Here is a 21,052-nt window from a genome sequence, read left to right on the forward strand (position 1 = left end):
CCCTTTCTACACGGAACCAGAACAATGTGTCATCTGTCAAAAGCCGAAATTTCACATAAGGCAACCCTAAATATCTAACAAGTCTCTCTCTTAAAAACCATATATTTAACAAAAAATCAAACAGACTTTTTACATCCACACTGCTGACACTGCCATCCTCAGACTAAGAGGAGACCCCAGTGGCTCATTAAAGCTTATAACATCACAAACCTATTTCTATCCCTTCACTGCAAGGAAGGGCATAATATTCCTTTTCAAGAGTATAGCTCTACAGTTTTGCTATTTGCTGTAGTCACTCTCCCATCAGAACCATAACCTGATCTACTAGTACCAAAACCTTACACCTTTACCCACACAGCTTATCTGATGGTTTTGTCTAAAGCAGTTTAGTGAAGTAAGTCAGCTCTATTCACAACACAGTGTACAATTAAACTGACAGGAGTCAAATTCACTGGCAATCATGGGCCTAGCAGACCCAAGCAACTAAAACCTGGGAAATCCTAGGTGTTTGCAAGAAGATAAAACAACTATGATGACATTTTCAGCTCTTCATCATTAGCTCCCCACCACCAGCAGCATTTCACTGAATTACAGCCTGAGCTCCTTTGTCCAAGGGTCAAGTTACTACAAACTGGTACCACTGCCGGTTGCCTTAACTAACAATTTTGCAGGAAATACCTGCTCTTCAATCCTCAGGCGAAGCCAGGAGCCTGCCTGAGGACAGTATTGCCTTCTATTGAAACACCCTGTAAAATAAACTGTATTATTTCATTCAAAAAAAAGCTACCATAGTTAAAAGGTGTCACTCTTAAACAAAGAGCATTTCATCCTGTTGCGTAGACTCACTTCTTAGGTGAAACAGATTCTTCCAACATGGTTGATTCCTCATCACCTTCAAGCCCAAATCTGTCTTTACTTTGTTTCTGGAGGGAGAGGAAAAAAAGAAACTTAGTGTGTTGCTGTTTGATTTCTCTCCACCACTTACTTGCCATTTATTAGACACAGATAATCTGCAGTCTTGTCCAGTGCTGAACACCACGCTTTTTGGCAATGTGTGATAATACAACCTCCACCTCAGAAGAGGTGCCCTTCAGTATCTAACAGGCCAGGTTCCAAGCTCTTTTTTTCCTTTACAAAGGAAAAAACCCTATTTTTGCCTTTTTGTTCAAAGGTATAAAGTGCTGAAATACTGTCTTTCCTCAGAGAAAGAAGTGTTCTGAGGTCCAAACAATGTGCACCAATGCCAAATCCTGGTACAGAAAGGACATGTGCCATCCCTTTTTCCCATTCTCTCCTAACTCAAAAACATCAGAGTCACTCAGATAAACAGAACTTCAGCTACAATTCATATTTACCATCCTAAAGTGTTACCATATTGTGCTACCTACCACTAGGAAATACATATCCATAGTAAAGATGATAAATTTAACCCTGTATCCATGCTACTTTACCATAGTCGCTTCAAATTTCTGGACAGTCTGCACACCTGACTTTTTAAGGTAGTTTTTTTACAGCAGTACAAGTGAAGTAAACAGACAAGGGCAGTAACTCTAAACCTCAAGAAACAACAGGAAACTGTTGTAAGTCATGAAAGTAGTGCCTTGTAAAAACAGCCTATTTCTACTTGTTACTTACTTCAAAGATAACTGTCTGCTTTCCACATTGTTACATGATTTGTAGTCTGAATATACATATTTTTATTTATAGAGAGATATAATATATATACTTGGTGTGTATATAAATAGAGAAACATCCATCATGACCTTGGGTACATTTAATGGGAACTCCTTGTGCACATCCATACATACACATCCTCTCCACGTTTCTGCAAAGAAGTTCTCACTATTATAATTTGAGTTTATGTATTAACTGAAACTGCTTATTTGTGGTCAAGATTCTGCCTTATTTCCATATCAATGTGAAGTAAAATTAAAAAAAAAAAATCTAGATGAAAAAATGGTAAAAGTTACTGAAGTTCAGGGTTTTCTGTCAACTGATTAATGACCTGTCACTAAGATTGCAGGAGAAGAGGGGTTGGGAGGTAGGGATAATAAAGAGTTGGAATAGTCCAAAGCACACCAGGAATTAATATTATGCAAGAGACAGAAATAAACGATACTTTGAGGCATTCATGGCAGAGATAACATAGGCTCAACATGGGAAACTGCATGCTTCTCACATGCATCATGAAGCATCATGCATGTTTACTACTTAACCTGTTCCAAATTCATTCATTTTAAAACTGTGTCAACAGATTGTAAAGAAGAAATCAAAGGCCTGGAACCGAGTGGAAATATGCACATCTGTATTCTATCAAGCCAGAAAGGCTGCTCTCATTAGGCATTAGTGAGCAAAGCTACTTTTGAAGCTTAAGAGCTAGAAACAAGTTTTAAACCAACTATAGAAACCTGAAGTTTAACATTTATTAAATCTGCAACTGACAGACCCAGAGAAAAACACACGTGCTGTGATGAATTCTGGCAGTCCTCCTCAACCTCTGATTTCATAACACTTAATGTTACACTATTCACATGAACGAAGGCAATAACTTCTTCTGAGCTGCTTAGCTTTCTTTACTATTAAAATCTATTATAGCAAAGAACAATGTAATTTGGTTGAACCTTAATAAAGTAAAAGCTTGTCAAGGAGCAAACTGTGCCATCTGAAACACATCACTTTTCTATACAACATACTTGGAGTATGACCATTCTGCTTTATGTTTATTGGTAAAACAGGTATGTTTTTGCTGTTGTGCTTATTTACTTGTATTTTGAGTGCTGGAAATGCACATTAGCCTCTCCTCTCTCCTGCCAGGCACACTCTTTAAAAGCAAATTTCAAGACAGTCTGGCATCATCACAAACCCTAATTTTGTTCCCCTCTCTGCAGAACTGAGATGGAATTATTTGCTTTACTGATGACAATATTTTTAAAGCAGCACAACGCTTTTTTTTTATTGGCTTTTGGTGGTGTTTTTTTGTTTTTTGTTTTTTTTTTTGTGGTTTTCTTTCTGTTTGTTTTAGTTTTGCCAAAAAAACTTTCTTGGGTTCGATGCACTATAAACAAGAGCTGCTGAACAAGTATTGTGTAGTCCTTAATGTAGTTAAATGCTGCTTCCAGTGCATCATTTCTTCACACCTGACTCACCAGTTCAGTCCACAGCTTAAATCCATTGTTGAAGCTTTGGACTATTCTCTGGATATATACTCAGTCAGCAGTTCACCTTCCAGATAGAAAAACAAAGCCCAAGCATGCTGTACAGATCCTGATCCATACTGCCACTATAGTTTACAGCTTTGATATTTTCCAGAAGCACACCCTCAGGTTCAACAGGAAGAGCTGATATTACTTAAAGGTAAAAATAAATAACACCAAAACATAAGATACAATACTGACTTCACGAGAGAAAGAACTACAGCCTGCATATGTTCGAACTTTTGCGCTGCTGTATAGTGATTTTTACTGCATTTTTACTACATATCATCTTAATACTATACCTTCTTTAGGATGATGTCAATGTAACCTGCAATTAATTGAGAGATCTGTTCTCCTTCAGTGGTCTGTACTGAGTAATAGCTTTCCTGATATTCACCAAAATCCTGGAAGGAAAAGAGGGAAAAAAAAAATACCCACCTCTTGGAAAAGGCAAAGTAAATAAATGAAGAAACAGTACCAAATATGTGTGAGATAATTGAAATTTTTTAATTGTTTGTATAGACTTGTTATTATATTTAACAGTAAATGTAACTACTTCAAGATTCTACACCAATCTATATGGGGCGTGAGGGAGGAAAGGGGAAGGATGCTTTTCATTGCAGCTTAATCACAGATGTTTCATAAATTGAAATTCCAGAGAACCAGGAGATGCTTAGTCTGACTTTATCAGACGCAGTCACTGAAGGACATGGAAGTCTTTAGAATTTTATTCTGAAGCATAATCACCTATGCAACTGCAAATTACACGCATGTGAGTAAAGTGAATATGATTTTCTAGCCACTGCCACTTACTCTATCACCTCAACCTTTTCATAACCAAAATAACCCTATTGCAGCGGTCCATTAGGATCAAATAATTAACAAAACATCGCACTCATGAAAGTTTCTTAAATTCATAATGATCAAATGTATTCATGAACCCTCTAGCTTCAAGTTCCTATCCTGCAAGTCACAAAGGGCATTTTGAGTGACAAGCACCAGAAGAGTTTAAGCAGGTGTGAATAATGATGTTTTCTTAACTGTTTCAGTGGTTAGGCATGGAACAGATTTAAACAAGTGTTTTTTTAAAAGATTTAAACTGGTGCATCTAGAAGCATCAAAATACAGACTGACCCTAGACACAAAAATGGGCCAGTTTCTTAGTTTAGAACTCAGTGACTAGTGATACAACACTAGAAAATTAAGTATAGAACAAGTTACAGTAAAGAAATTGTTTGAAGTCCACCCTTGTTTTCCCTCGTCACATAGATCCCTCCTCCTCTGAATACAGACCACAAGATTACCAGAGTGAAGCTTTTAGGTGAGGCAGCCCAGCGTTTCACAGTTGTCAGTGGCCATTCCTGCAACACTTCCTTGGTTTTCTCATCCACACGCATCACCGAGTCTTTGGTGACACCCAGCAAGCGAGGGACCAGCTTGTTTTTGCCTTTCATTTTTTCCTGTAATATGGTATGAAAGATTTTCATTCTAATGGAGCTTGCCATAGGAGAAAGGAAAAGCATGATGGAATATATTGAAAAAGGGGAGCAACTGGCACGCAGATGAGGACAGTTTAAAACTCCAGTCTCAGTTTGGTCACAAACACTGATTTTCAAGCAACCCACTAACATTAAGAAGCTCTGGTCTCTACTGTATCTTTACTACACAGACACTCCTGCTTCTCCCTCCCTCCAGGAAAGGTAAGCATTTTAGGGATTGCAGTAACAAACCTTTGGAAGTTATTTAAACAAAACACAAACCAACAAGAAACCACAACCATGATGGCAGCACTTCTACACACAAAACTTCTCCTCTGTAAAACCATATCAGAAAAGCCGAATGGGACACTAGCATCAGGAGAGTGAGAACCTAGGTTGCCCTCACCATTTCTATAAAATTTCTGGATAAGTAAAGGAAAAGAAGATGCACTGAGGCTGAAAATTAGGTAAGATGAGTCAAAATTTGTCCCATATTTTGGATTTGAAATCTTAGTTATTTTCAATCCATAAGAACACCCTAACTGATGCAAATATCACAAGGAAGGGGACAGGGTCAATCTGCATGCTGCCAGCTGATGTCTCTCTATAATAGCATTATCCTCTACAGATTTTTCTTTGTATTTTCACCTTCTATCTGCTTCACTAGAATTCGTGGATGATGAAGTACTTCAGGAAAAGGCAACCTATTAATATTCAGCTACCTACAAAGATTCTGTACTGTAACTGTGGGAACCTAAGAATGAAAACGTTTGCCTAAGTTTAGCCTCCTTTCCATTCTATGTCAGTAATTATTGAATGATTCGGCACTAATACTTCAGTCCTGTTTTCACATTGGTATCTTGGTACCAAATTGTTTCAACAGCCGTAAAGCCATGACCTATTTTACTTTAACAAAAGAAATTCATTGTGCAGCTGATGAAGCTGTTCTTCAGATGCAAGTTTTCAGTATGCAATCCATTTTATCATTAAGCCTCTAAACAGGAACAACTTATGAGTTCTTTGTGCACGTTTTTCTGAAGAGAGCCCTTTGTTGGTAATCAAAAGAAAAAAATGTGTCAGTTTAAAGGAATTAAATGATGACAGACTCAACTTTCTTTCTGGAAGCAGCATGACAAGAATCTAAACTGAAATTTTAACTCTCTTCCACAAAGTGATTTATACCTTTTTCCAAATGCTGCTTTTCAGACAGAAGGCTGAAAGAACTTTTTTGTAGTGCAGAATCTGAGGTAAAATATAAGCTACCATACAAAATGGTCACAGCAAGATCTACATCACCTTAACGAGAAAAAATGACACTCCGTAGGTCCGCAGGGAACGGGCTAGCTTCACATACTTCACTTTGGCTTCTATTTCAGTCATCTCACCACAGTTTTTGTGCTCCTATAATGAGAGTACAGTACCACTTAGAAACACTGCTTTCTGAAGACCAAGAAAAAGGGTATAGCTTGTATCTGTTTGAGGATGCTTAACTAATAATCATTACAACTGGAACAGTTGAAAAAAATTACTGTCTAGAAATATTAGCAAGACAGTATCCCATAATTCCTCACACTGGAGAGTGTAATCTGTGCAAAAGGAGCTCTCTTCTTCGACCATCATCCATTCTATCTTTTCCTCATATCAACCACATTTAAATCACTTCTGAAACAGTTTAAAATTCTAGGTGTTGCGCTTTGACACTGTTAGGTTTCATACAACTAATGCCTCTTACTCAGCTTTTCAAAAACCAGTTACAAGTGCTGGCACTCATGTTTTTATTCCAGGAACAGACTATTTATTTCTATTGTGTGCTCAAAACTTCCAATATATCATGCTGTCTAACTGATCATTTCTCATCTCTTGTACGTACTTCCAATGAGCTTTTTTTGCCAGCCACACTGTTATCCACAATGTTTTCCATCCCATGAAAAGAATTCTACAGGTGAGGAAGAAGCAATGATTCTCCTAAATATGTCATCCTGACATACTCATCTAGGTTTATAAATTTCTATTTAATATTTAAACAATTTACTCGTTAGTAAACTTTATTACCTGTAAGTAATGATAATGAACAATATTAAGTATCCAAACTTTATCTTAGGAGCTACTCTCCTATGCCAGATCTTTCTGCTGAAAGCCTTATCCCAATGTCCTGCTATTTAAACACTGTTTGTGGGATTCCCTATCACATCCCATCTTCCCCTCACACACTTCTAAAACTGCTGGTTGCCACCTCTTTCATGCTAACTGATAGCAGCAGGGGGAGCAGCAAGAACATGGGAAACACTTTCCTACTCCATCTTGACAGTGTTCCACAGAGGAGCACTGGGAGGAGCAACTGCAACTCCAAAAACGTTTTTGCATCCCAAGAACATAGACCGATCATAACTGCCAAGTTCAGCACAGAAAATGGAACCAGGATCCCAAAAGAGCAAGATGCCTAAATGTAGCCACTGTAGATGGAGTATCTGATGAAAAACACCTGCCAAACGAATGAATTTTATAACATAGGGAAACAGCTGATTTAAAAACAAAACAAACCAAAAAACAAAGCAAAACCAAACAAACAAAAAAACCACAACCAACCACACACAAACCAATCCAACCAAAAACCTCAGCTTGCTTGTTGTACCTTGCTGTTGTATCTTGCCCAGCATCAGTGCCCTCACTGGTGAACTTCTTGTCCACGCACTGACGTATGGAATGATTGAAACTACTCATAGATCATATTTGACATGGGCAAAAATCACACACTATGAATAGCACGATAGTGACACTCAGAAGTGAATGAATCTTTTTATGCTTTAACTGCAACTTCATTGCCACCAGCTAAAGGTATACAGAGAAGCATTAAAACTATGTTCCTCATCTATGAGGAAGAACTATAATATCCATATAGAATGGATGTACTGAGTTCCTAGACTGGGAGTGTATCAAACGTAGTAAGGCGTGTGACCTCTTTCTGCTCCGCAACACACCTCCCAGGTAGTGATCACAGATGACTGATATGTCCTTCCAGAAACCAGATGACTTGATTTTAGCTTTTGACCTCAGAATTTCTCAACTTACTTTGTATAACAATCTGTGTCTACTGAAATACAAGTATATTTAGTACATCTACAGTACTCAAACCCTAAGACCACTTCAAACAGCATCAGTACATTTTATATTCAACAGCTTCAGTCTTTCACAACTGTGTGATTCCTAGACACATCACTGAACTAAAGCATTAGCTAACAGAACTTCATAATACTGTAAGCTCATGCTTGAATAATGAAGGTATGAAATTAGAACTAGTTTTCCTAAGCATGCTTTTATTTCAGTAGAAATACACAACCTTATATTTCAATGAAACTGAGGAAAAGGTCTTAAGACTATTGAATATTCTTTCTTTCACCTTCAACAAAGTACACTAAATAATCATCCGTGGAAAAAAAAGGATCAGGACAATAAATATGCTGAAGGAAGAGAAGAAAAGCTGCCAGATGCTTTACACTTGGTTTTCTGATAGTTATATAAATCAAGTATATAGAGTATACACCTCTGAAAGTTTGTGTAAAGGAAGTGAAACTACAGTGGCTTTTTCAGCCTCAGAATTACCTGAAATATTCGTTTTTCAGCCCCTCTTTGTTTGGTATATTCTTTAGGCAGGAATTCTTTTAGGCTAGAGGAAACAAAACAAAACGCCCATAGTTAATGGTGCCCTCTTGAGGAGGGACACTTTCCATGCTTCTTTATTGGCACCAAGCCCACCAAGCTTCCTCATATTGGCATAAAATAGCTATACAATGAAACAAAAGTCCAGCTAAGTAGGTTGAGAGCAAGAGACTTAAATACTGAAAAACACTCCAGTTACATCCCCACATAATAACTCTTCACGTTTTGAAAAGTGATCAGAAGTAAATAATCACTTTTTCCATTCTCTAGACTATATGATGTCTCAGCAGCTCAGTGGGGTTCATATCTGAATCCAAATACACTCATTGTAATCTGTGGGAAGCAGGGGACATCAAAGCTTGGGCCAGCTCTGTGTCCAAACTCAGACACTGCTATTACTTTCTAGAAGCACTGATTTATTGACTTGCAGGACCAAGTTCTTACTCTGTGTCTTCCATGAAATGTTAGAACATGAATGTATTTCTGAAAAAATTAAAAGCCATTTAAGTGGACACTCAATACCAGTCACTATCTAAAAAACAAAGTAATAAATAACCATTTTTCATTTCTGTAGCACTCATCCTATGGGTCTCAGAACACAGAGTAAACTAAGCGAGTTCAGCTTGCACAACAGGGTTTGGTCAGAAAGAATATTTGAACACCTCACTTGTACCTCCTTGCTATATAATAAAATAAACCCTTTATCCCAGCCAAACACCTAAACTTGAAGACATATCAACATCATGCTTAAAAAATAGGAGTTCTTTTTCAGATTGTACCTTCTCATCTGGAACACTACACAGATGAAACTTTGGCATATATTCAGCAGTCCATTTGCAGCCTGAAGAAACTCACAGTTCAAAAAAAGAACAGTTTCCAACAACCTCCCCTACTTTGGACTCTTTGTAAAAGAGTTACAGAAAAAGTATGACTGGAGAATCTCCTCCACCTTTTGATTTATCCAATAAGCAAGCACATTATTAACACCTAGAACAACCTACGATCACAGAAAGTTACAAGTTTTGAGAAGGATAGATTGTTTTTTTTAAAACAAGATTGGCAAAAATTTGCTCAACTGTTTTGTGAAGGGTTTTGTGATTTGTTCTGTTGTGTTCTTTTCGGTTTGTTTGTTGGTGGCTTTGGTTTTTTTTGGTTGTTTTTTTTTTTTTTCCTTTGAGGGAATACAGGTGTTTGTGTTTTTTGTTTGTTTGTTTGTTTGTTTGTTTGTTTTTTGTTGTCGTTTTAGTGGGTCTTTACTTTGTTTTTAAATATAAAGCCCTGTCAGTGCAGATAACACACAAAATAATTCAGGAGGCAAGGATTTTGTGCTTTCTTAAAAAATACTATTCAGTAGTGAGATCATTCATTTTGTTCTTTCCATAAAACTCCAGTAAAATAAATCCAACTAAGAACAACTGTCCTTCTTAATCTTTTTTCCAATGCTTCAGTAGTTACATCTCACTAATACAGGATAAAGAAATCTCTTCTCAGGACTAAGTTAAGCAGACACATCATGGGGTGGGGAAGGCTAGAGAGCCAAATTAATTTTGTAGATAAGGACTGAACACAGCTTATTACTCTAAAAAGCTGGTGCCTTTATTCTGAAACAACTGGTAGTGTTACACAGAATTCATAGGCTCAAACCAGTTTGGTTAAATTCACTTCCAGGTAAATGAAAACAAACAAACCCACGCAAACCAAGTTAAACCCAGTTTAATTCTGGAAATGGATTTATACAGAAAAGCGATTACTTATCAATGCACTTCCAATTCTCATCTTTTACTAAGTAATTTTCTCAGCTATATGTATGCAGATCAGCTATCAAGGCTATTGTATTTTTAAGTACCTCTACTTAATTTGATACACATTTTAACAAGACATTGCTGAGAAAATATTATCTGAAGCTTCTTAAGTAGCAAGAGTTAAGAAAATGACTTTGAGTTTTGTACACTAGGCACCAGTTGGCACAGGTAGCTTTTGCCTTGCATCACCCTCCGTTATTTTTCTATCAAGGGAGAAGTAATCACCTCAGCTGAAAGGGTGAGATGCTAGTTGTAAACGGACTGACATTTTAATGCTACCTATGATCAAGATATTTTCTTTATGATGCAACAAATAATTGTTTCCCTTATTTAGCACCTGATTTATGGCATTAGCCAAACCACCTGGAGTATATTACCCATTATCCTTCACCAAGCGTGTTTTGGAACAAAAAGCAGAGGTGGGCAGTTTTAGCTGCTCCTTCTCCTTCTGCATAGGAATAGTATGAGTTTTTCATTAGATATTCTCCCAGCAAATTTAAACAGTGTACAACACAAAACTTCAGCTGTATGAGGAAGGGCACGAAAAAGTATTTGCAATTTTATAGTTTAAGAGCTCTTACAATTTACATTGGCATGAGCTTCAAGGATGTTCCAATGACCAATAAATACCCAAGCATAACAAGATGCAGGTAATAATCTTCATCTGTGCCAAGAATAATTTATTCATGACAAAAAAAGACACAGAAAATGTCTCTGTAGAAACATATTGCAGATATGGCTAACTCAACTACCCTGTTTGAAAAATACCAACACTACTCTGCTACATGCTGTTTTCTGTATGAACTGACAGATTCTCCTTAGAGGAATCTGTAGCATGCTCTGGTTTCAGTGGTGAGTGAATGGACACATTTCAAACCTATTTCATATGTTGAGCTACAGCATACAGTTTTCATAAAACATAACCAGTCTCGTGCTTGAAAAGAACTGATGCTCATCCAAAGAGCAGCAAATAATTGGATGACACGTTAAAAAGCTCCATCTTTTTCAAGAAAAAAAAAATAAAAAGTTTTTTTCTGAAAGGATAAGATGCATTTTCAGAAGAACAAAAGGGCATTTATCTAGACTATTTATATATACTGTTCATAATGAGTCAGCAACACTTGGCTTCTTTAGACTCACAAAACAAAAGCATGAAGTTTCACAAAAAGGCTCTCATGAAGGCCAAATGCAGCCAACACTAAATCATAAAGATGTACACTTGAAATTAGAACAGAATGACTAGGGACTTACAGTTCTGGACCAGGCTCCTCCACAGAGGCCAAAAAGAGAATTACCTCTAAAACACAATTCCTTCATTTTATGAAACTGAATACACACTAGGACAGTAAGCAATTATTACACTTAGTGTCTTGAAAGGCTTAATCTTAGTACAGTCAAAGACCATTTAAATGAAAATAAAGCAACAGTGGAAAAAATTCTGTGCAGAAAAAAACAAGGTTCTACATGATTTCAACTGGAGCAACCTTTTCTTTGTAATACACCACTCTGTTATTTATACCTTTCGTTTCTATTAGGATAAAAATAAAAATATAATCCATTTGATACATGTGATGACTTTGTCCTGTGATCTAACACTGCATACAATGTAGAAATACCAGCCAGCTAGCAGTTTCAGTCCTCCATAAAACAGTTACTACATGGGAACTTAAAAAAAAAAAAAAAAAAAAAAATCTTTGAGAAACGTTACACTGAAAAAAACAAACAGAACACCTAAAAAAATCTAGACAAATTTAAGCAACTAACTCTGCACAGCAGTTTGCAAAAAAACTGCTGGTTCAGTTTATAGGGAATTAGTGCTTTAAAAATTAAAACACAACTATTGCTGGAACACCAAACTCTTTAAATCATGACCATGATACATTAGCTTGTCATGAGGTAATACCCTAACAGTTTGCTGCAGGAATACTCAAGTGAGTGGAGGGAAAGAGAAGATTAAGTAATTGGACAAATCTCTGAGAAGCTGTTGCATAACTGACCACAATTGTGGGGATTAAGAACCAGGAATACACTGAAGCTATTACCCTGGGTCCCCATGATTCTTAGAGACATCAGTAGCTCTGTTAGGAAAGGTTTATAAGCCAACCAGTACCAGAAAGACATTACAAAAAAAAAAAACCAAACCCTGATTATTAATTGGAACTGAAGTATGTTTTATGCAAACAAACATGATTTGTTTATATAACTCAACTGCTACTTCAGGAAAATCACCAAGTGGTTGGGGAACGTAGCTGTGTACCTAACTGGCACCCTGGGGGGAGCTGGTGCCCTGTACTGCCTGATAAGCAACTGCCAAAGGTCCCCTCATCAGATGGGGTTGCTGATTTGTGCAGTAAGGCTCCTTCCATAGGGAGACTGCTACAGAAAACAGTGAATCTGTTTACCTCTGCTTGGAATACTAAAATGCATTTAAGCTTGTGACAGCTCAACATTAGTTACACCCGAGGTCACCCAAATGTAGAATTTAGAAGTGTTTACTCTAAAAATCCAGGTTTGTGTTTGTGTTCGACATGAGGTCCAAACTGGATCTGTGCTTGAAAGCCTCCAAATTCACAAGCCTTCTCAAAGGAGACGGGATGGGAACCATTTAGAATGTCATCACGAGCCTATAGGAGGTAAGCAAAGACATGTCAGGGACACCCAAGATAACTATTACATCTCTGAAATTCCTCAAAAGCTTGAGCACAGCTCAAGAATCCAGTGCCACTCTTGTCTGTCTAAATGTCTTTATTCCGTTCTGGATGCATTTATGACTAATAAAATAAACAATAGGCTAGATTAATTTCTGGTGAATATCTACAGAGACTTACTGAAACCACAGTTGTAACAACTTTGATCCAAAAGAGGACCTGACACCCATTTCCTGTCATACACATATATAAAATACAAAGTGTATACATACACTCGTGTATGTGCATATATATACACACATACATACATGTAAATCCTTTTATCTTACCACCTTGTAAGAGCGGGGAAAAGGATCTGCATAACTAGTAAGTAAAAACCAGATTACTATTAAAGAAATGGCAACAGGAGAAGGCAAACAGCATTTTCCTTCCTTTTGCTTTAGTGGTTATAGAAGACGATGGATTTTATAGCTCTGGCAATAGAAGGCTCATTGCCACACTGACAAAACAATGACAAGGCAGTACCAACACATACTCTCCTACCACTGTCCTGAAAGAAATATCTTGGTGGCAGGAAAACAAACACAGATACAGTCTTCTAAAATACTTGAAAAATATAATGCAGTCTTACAACCAATGTCATGTTTATCTCATGCCTCAGAGTTTTAAAATGTCATTTAGAGCAATGACATCTGAATCAGCTGCAAGTATAACAGCGGAACATTCCATTTAACTTTAGTTGTTAACAAGAGTGTTGTTTAGTATCTTAAATTGAAAAAAAAAGTTTAAAAGCCTGCTTTTTGTCCAGACTGCATTACAGCAAACTGGACAGGAGCCTTCAGTTAAATAGTGTCTTCTGCATGAAACGCTTTGCTTTGCTAAGTTATGTATAGTACTTCTAACAGTTTGCGGAGCCTGCCTAGACTCCCACCTTGTTACATGATATAGTCCATTTTGAGCAGGAAGCCTGTCTGCTGTGTGTGCTGTCTAAACTGAAGCTTGGAAAGGAAGTGCACAAGAAGCTCTCGCACTGATCAAGTAGAAAAGAAAACAGATAAACAGAAAGCTAGTTGCAAGACAGACCTGAAATACCATATTACAGCGAAAACATCACCTATATAAGAAAATGGGGAGAAAAACTAAAAAGAGCAACTTAAAAAAACAAAGACATTAATTAATTTTAAGGAAACCAAGATAAGGATGTGAAGGTCAACAGATTTTTGGATCAATGTCCATTATTGTGTTGAAAATATTGGAATAAAAAGAATTAGCAAAACCTCTGTATTACCATGTGTTCTTGGAGGAACAGTCAAGAAAAAAATAAAAGCAAAGCACATCAAGAACTGGAATTCTAGAAGATGGAGTATTTCAGCAACAAAGTTTTCCTAATAAACCCACATAGGCTTCCTCAGAATAGGTACAATCCACACTTCTGGTCCACTTACTGTACCTGAACATAAAGCAAATTAAGCTGAACAGGATCTCTTGAATCTACATTCTGGTCTGAATAAAAGAACTTTCGTCTCAGCAGTAGTGTTTCATTTTCATCAACACCTTGTTCTCTAAATGTTCGGCTATGATCTAGCCAATTTACTGTAACAGAACCAGATATAAACATTGTTAAACATGCAGTGTTGCCTGTATTAAAAGCTGTTACGAAAATCATGTGAGAATTGGCATTTCCACTGGAGGAGAAAACTGGGAAAAATGTTGCTTTTGTTTCTGTTTCTAGTCAGTGTTGAAGATTAGTACTTTCAGGAACTGAAGAATAGCACTGCTGAGAAACAACTACAGTAATGTTTTAATACTACATTTACATCTTCAAAGCTTCATTACAAAATTGCTTAAAAGTTTACCACGTCTTCCCCCTAAAATAAATTGTTTTGTTCACTTTTTTTATCCCTGAATGGTTTTTTAAAACACCTTTCAGACAGTCACAATTAATCTTTGCGTCTTAATGTAAACCAGAAAAAACAGTCATCATGACTCTACACATAAAATAAATCAAATACTGTCTTAGTTCTTTGGCAAACTCCTTTTACAATTAAAATATATACCTTCAGAAAAAAGACAAAAAAACCCTTTTGATGGCTTTCAATAGGCATCAATATTTGAACCCCCAACTTTAACAAAGGGAGGAAAATGTTCTTTATAGAAATGACCCTTCACACTTAAGTTATAACTCCTCTACCAAAAAATGTAGCAGAAAAGCACTCCAAAAGACCCACTAACTCACATAGCTAGAGGCAACAACTTGTCCATTTAGCTAATTTTAGAAATACTCTGTAAAAGACAGCATCATATATAAAAAGGTGCAATATACAGGTAGGGATCAACGAGTCTAAAAATGCATTCCTGTATAGTTTTCTTGCACTATACTGTAGAAGGATACTAATTGCAGAATTATCCTGGAACATACTACTCACAATCATCATCTGTGTGAAGCTTTGCCTTCAGTTTTTCCATTTTTCTTTCATCACGCAACAATGTCCTATCTTTCTTAAGTGTCCCTGTACTCTCCTCCTTCTTCTCTTCAATGCTCTCCTGGATTAAGGAATATTCTTCATAATTTGTTATTCCTGAAATTATAAATAAATCCAGTATTTGTAACAACAAAAATATAACACATTTTAGTATGGGTGAAGTATGCTTTTCCGTATATTAAAACACCAATGGTTAGTCTCAGGTATAATAAAGATATTTCAGATGAAAAGCTAAAAGTTTATGGGGAATGAGATCTCAAGAATCATCTACAACTTCCACATTCAAGACATTTCTCCCATATCTGGCATTGTCCTCCAAATAAATAGTTCCTTCATCATATGCTGCATTTGCCACTTTCAGACAGATATTAATAGGTTTTTGTTGTCTACCAAGAGAAGCTGTCATTTCAAAAACATGGTGGAATTTAAAATAGCATTTAGAGACATGCCATAGTAAATTTCTTTTCAGGGATGCCTACCATCACTTTCTAAGAACTTGGGAATTTCAGCTTGCCCAGAATGTGTGGAAGAAATGTGGCAGAGCAGACTGAGAAATAGAAACCATGTGAAATATATGATTTTTTTTTTAGAGTTTTAAAAAATGAAGTAAAAAAAACCAAACAAAACCAACCAAAACAAACCACCAAAACATTCACAACATTTAACATATTTTTCCACTATTTGATACAGAATGTTTAAGTTATGCAGGAAAGAAAGTTAAATGCTCACCTATGGGACTACGTTCATTCAAAGTATTCAAAATAATTTTTGAAGTAAATTAGTTACAGCAAATCAGAATCCAGAATAGAAATACTCAAAATTCAAACAAATTAATTTAATTTTAGCTTAATTCACTTTCCAACTACATGAATCTAAATCAAATTAAGGCCACTAATTCTAAATGAGAATTAAGCAAGGATTTAAGATGATTTAAACTCATCCATGTTGGATGCATGTTTATAGTTAAATATCAATCAGTCTTCCAAAATGTCTCTATTTAGAAAAATAGATAAACTATTACTGGTTTACTATTACGTAAACCAGTACAACACATTTTTGACCAGCTGCTCTGGATGGCTTCTATATGTCATTTCACAAATGAGATAGTACCATGATCAACTCTTAATCGTAACAATATAGAGCCTTAAATTTAGGTATATTTCAAGGTTAGTAATATTCATCTTTTATCCCATGAAAATTAAGTATAAATTTAGTTCTAATTTGCTACCATATAGCAAGAGACCATATGCAAATGTAACCAATTAAAAATTCATAACTATACTGTCAAAATTTTGTCTCTTCAGCTGCTAAATAGTGAATTTAAGGATATAGCTAATCTGAACAACTTTCATAAAACCTGGACATCAGATTTCAAAGCAGTGGTTAGTAAATGTAAGCTGATAATAAATGTAAATATTTTTTAACTTGTGCCAATTTCTAGCCAGTAATACATATAACACCATAAATATCAAAATGCAAATATGGCAAACCCTCAAATTCTTGAGAATGTGTGTCCCAATATCTTACCTATCCTGCTGCAAATGGTAACCAACAATTCACCAACTGTCTTAGAGTCATCCACCATGACTGTTTTCACTGAACCATCCAACATACGTATTTTCTGAGGTCTCTGTTTCTTTTTGTATTCCAATATATCCTAGGAAGCAAACAATACTTTGCCTAAATGCTTTTGGAAGCCACAACAAAGCAACCCACTAACTCAGATGCCTAAACCAGGATTCACACACACACCCTCGAAGCTAGATTCTTCCTTTGTTGTAGTATGGGCAATTCATGTAAAGAACTTGAAAAGCAACTACTTTCAATTCTGCCAATGATGTCCTTTTTCAAGAACTTGTCCTATCTGGCAAGACCGAAACCTAGACATTGCAGGACAGAACAAAGTACCTTGGTACTGCTAAAACTAGTTCAGCATTTAAGAAAGATAGCAATGCCTTCTGATTGTAAGCAAGCTGGCCATAATGTGGGCGAGTACAACCTATCATCTTTACTACACAAGAAACCTCCACTAGAATACAAGGTCATCTCAAATATAAAACTTATTGCAAATCTGACTTTTTATCTTCTTGTTAACTATTCTGTGAAGACACTATGGGCCACAATAGCTCACAGGCACGATCAGATGCAAGAAAAAAAAAAACTACTGAGGCACAGCAAGGAAGAGGATTGGGCCAATTTTAGGAGCAGACTCAAGACTGAACATTTTTCCTTCTACTTGGGAAACAAGTTTCCCAAAACCATGTTGATGAAATACGCAACAGACTTGCACCATACCCCATTTCTCAGCATGTAATAATCCAGTGTTCTTCCAGCCTCCAGCCATATACCTTTTCGAGGATCGTCATCTGACAAGAACAATCCATAGTCAGAGGCTGTGAAACAGAAGAGAGAGTTTCATTGACAAATATCAAAACTAATAAAGCCAACATGCTTTTATTCAAGATTTTTCTGCTTCAGGGTTAAGCTTCCATTACACTTACGTCCCATTTGTAATGAACTTGGATGGACATTTTTTTTCCTGTGCTTCAGAAAATATTTAGCTTAGCAGCAGGATAGCAGGGTAGATTCGAGTCAAGAAGACTTGAACAAAAGCTTCACTAGGCAAGAACAGGTCACATTTATTGCATAATTTGCATTGTATTTGTAATTACTTCTGTTCAAGACAACTGTTTAAAAATGCTAGTAGGTCATGACTTGGAACCAACTGACCAAAATTACAAGCAGTTTGAGCTTGATCACAGAACTACTGCTTGAGATAGAATACTATTCAAAAATCATATAGTTTTTTTTAACCCTTACCATATTGAGTTTATGCTAAACTACAGAATCTTTTTCATAATATTTAATGTTTAGGCATTTAAAAAAATAAAAGGCTTCCAGAATTATATCTACAATAACAATCTCAGCAAAAACTTTTATCTGTTGCAGGCTAAACACGTGTCAGTTCATTCTCTCAGAATCTCAAATAAATGATAGAACTTTCATTGTCACATAAGAACAAGCCTATCTTTGGCTCCAAAAACTAAACTCCAGGCACACAAAATGAAGGACCTTGACTGCTAACCTAAGGCTCATCCATATGCATGAAGAATTGATGCAAAGTATACTTCACTATCACAGAGTAAACTACTCTTCATCAGCTAAGCCTGCCCCAGTTGCAGTTCTACACGAAGTTAACAGCTTTATTCAGATCAGCTGGCTAGCTGTGTGCATACATCCTCTTACAGCAGCTCAGTGCAGGGATGGTTCCTTGTGTATCTTCAGCCATGTGTTCAGACCCTTTGATCAGAAAGTCACGTAAAAATAACTACAATTTTTGGAAAATGTTTAAACTTTAAATACCATGCATAGTAACAACTTATATTTAATAGTATTTATATTAAGTGCTGTTAAACAGCATTTATATTTATATTATTATTTATATATTAGTTTATTAAACATTAAAATTATTAAACATTAGTCATGCAAGTATATAAAACACCTTGCATTTAATTAGTAAAAGTGTAACTGACAAAGATACAAAATTTTGAAGGAAGAATCTTTCCAAAACTAACCAAAAAAGAAGAAAAACTTTCCCTGCTGATCTTATTTTAAAGTTTCCCTGAAAAGCCAAGTGACCCATACATACATGGATGTTTATGACACTAATTCAGGACAGATTCAGTTATGTAAAATTCTAGAGTCTGTGCCTATAAATAGGTTGTGACCTTTAGAAGCACACAAAGTGCCTTGCAGAGAGCACACAATTATCATGAAGGCACAGACTGCTCTGATATTAATTTCTGGGGGATGTACCCCACTAGTGAAATAGTAGTAGCTGTGCAACTTGCATGTTACCTTCACAGCCACCTTTGTGCAAGCCTGTAACCTGGTTGGAGGAGGGAAATGTTGATAAGTCAATGCAGGACAATTACATTTTCTGTTGCACAGGAACTAGTTTGATCAGTCTGTACTGCACCACTGCAAGTCTTCTGAACTAGGAGGCACACAGATACATTTTAACAACCACAAAGAAAGGGAAAGGATATGCTAGTAACCTTATTTCTGTTCAGGATTCAAGTTCATAAAGTTTTGTGTATAATTCTATAATTTGAAGACAGTTCTAGGCTTTTTTAACACTGAATTCAACAGCTGTTCAAAATCACTGCTTTGAGAGATCAGTATGGTAAAAATGCACAGCTTGTATCTGAAAACAGAAGCCCTACAACTAGACTTCCTAAGGACTCCTGAAAAGGAGAAACATTTCTAAGTAATAGTAATATCGTCCATTACCGGTAAGTTTTTCTAACAGTTCAGATGAGATTATAGAAACAGCCCTGAATGTTGAGAGCTGTGTACAAAACTCCAACTATCTGCTTGGAGAATTACATTCCAGTGGTATTATATACGTACAGTACCAAAGGATTCTGAAGAATCTTAATTGTTTTTACAACTTGGACTATATCTAAACCAGAGCTTATATCAAAAGGAAGATGCATTTCGTAGTCTGCATTCATCTAATTTATTCCATAGATGCAGACAGTTAAATCTGATTAACACATAGCAGCACTGTATGGCATGCACAATATGGTGACACTTTTAGTTATTAAACAGCTTCAAACATTTCCTTTTACACATTTTGCAGATGTCCAGCCATTCATTTTTAATTCATATTGTCTCTTCATTTGCTGAGGCATAAAATAAGTCTGCCCAGCTTCTCCTAGAAAGCATTGCCACAAACATTCCTTTAAAAATATGGTACCACAAAAGTTGTTTTCCACACAGAGGGAGAAAAAAACCCCGCAAACATCTGTCAGCCAAGCAAGCAATTTATTTAAGAAGTGAAAGTTCCACAATAAAGCATCCTTTGTAGAAAAACCTCTGTCAGGATGGAAGGAAGAAGAATGCAGCTACCTTGTGTCACTTAAAACTCACTTTGTGCCTTTCACTCCAGAGCCTTATAATTTAAATTTTAAAAAAAACCAAACTCTCCAACCTGAAAGAAAAACTGAGGAACAGAACAGTATAAAATAGATTTCATGGTTCTAAGTTTATTTTCAGTTCAGGCAATGAATCGACTAAGGACAAATACAGGAACTCACCTTGCCCTGTTTGAGCCTCTGGCACACGTTCACGAATAACTCGACAGGCATCGTACACTGCAGTGGATGGTTCAAACTGCATCGTTTTCACTACATTGCACTGGCGGACACAGATCTTCAAGGAAAGAGCTACCATGGTATCAAGTCACTTGCAAGGTTCTACTAAACTACCTAAAAAAGCAGTAAATGGCATTATTGCTTAGTCTTCTCCACTTCATGCTGTAATACATTCAACTTTTCATTAAAAAAAAATAATAATCAGTTCAGTAGAATTATATGTATTCAAAAGCTGTTCTATATAAAGTCTCATTAACATCATCAAGTTAGAAACTATGCAAAACGTGGCTTTTCTTGGCATACTTGAAATTAATTTTCAACGAACTTGTGTACACATACTTAAAGGTGGATACTATGTCTGTGGTATGTCAAAGTGGTGCATAGGAAAACAGACCTACTGAGTATGTTGCCAACATATTTACTACTGACAGAAAATTATTTTTCTCTCACCACTCCTTTTTATTAGACCATTTAGATTAGCTAATAACTAACAGCTTAGAATACCTGCTTAAACTAAAGCACAATTTTCTCTAGTACGTAACTTCTTCTTTCTGAAGATTCTGAAGTGTGTGTTGTGGGTTTTATTTCAAGTTTCCATATAGATCTGTAGATGTGTTTACCCTGTTGCGCA

At 36.3% G+C, this 21,052-nt stretch overlaps 1 protein-coding gene across 1 annotated transcript; it reads right to left on the reverse strand.

Annotated features, from left to right (window-relative positions):
* Positions 1–846: 846 nt before the first annotated feature.
* On the reverse strand, positions 847–20,500 carry LOC103782593 (talin-2-like; the record flags this gene model as incomplete). Its single annotated transcript, XM_008950367.1, has 11 exons — positions 20,365–20,500; positions 17,558–17,655; positions 16,790–16,919; positions 15,206–15,358; positions 14,230–14,372; positions 12,628–12,755; positions 8,273–8,336; positions 5,969–6,073; positions 4,499–4,654; positions 3,497–3,598; positions 847–923 (listed from the first exon to the last, which is right to left on the reverse strand). Coding segments are annotated over exons 1-11 (1,292 nt in total), but the record flags the coding sequence as incomplete, so codon positions are not given.
* Positions 20,501–21,052: the final 552 nt, after the last annotated feature.

Source organism: Merops nubicus, unplaced genomic scaffold (assembly GCF_000691845.1).
Source record: "Merops nubicus isolate BGI_N331 unplaced genomic scaffold, ASM69184v1 scaffold16892, whole genome shotgun sequence".
Classification (NCBI taxonomy): Eukaryota; Metazoa; Chordata; class Aves; order Coraciiformes; family Meropidae; genus Merops; species Merops nubicus.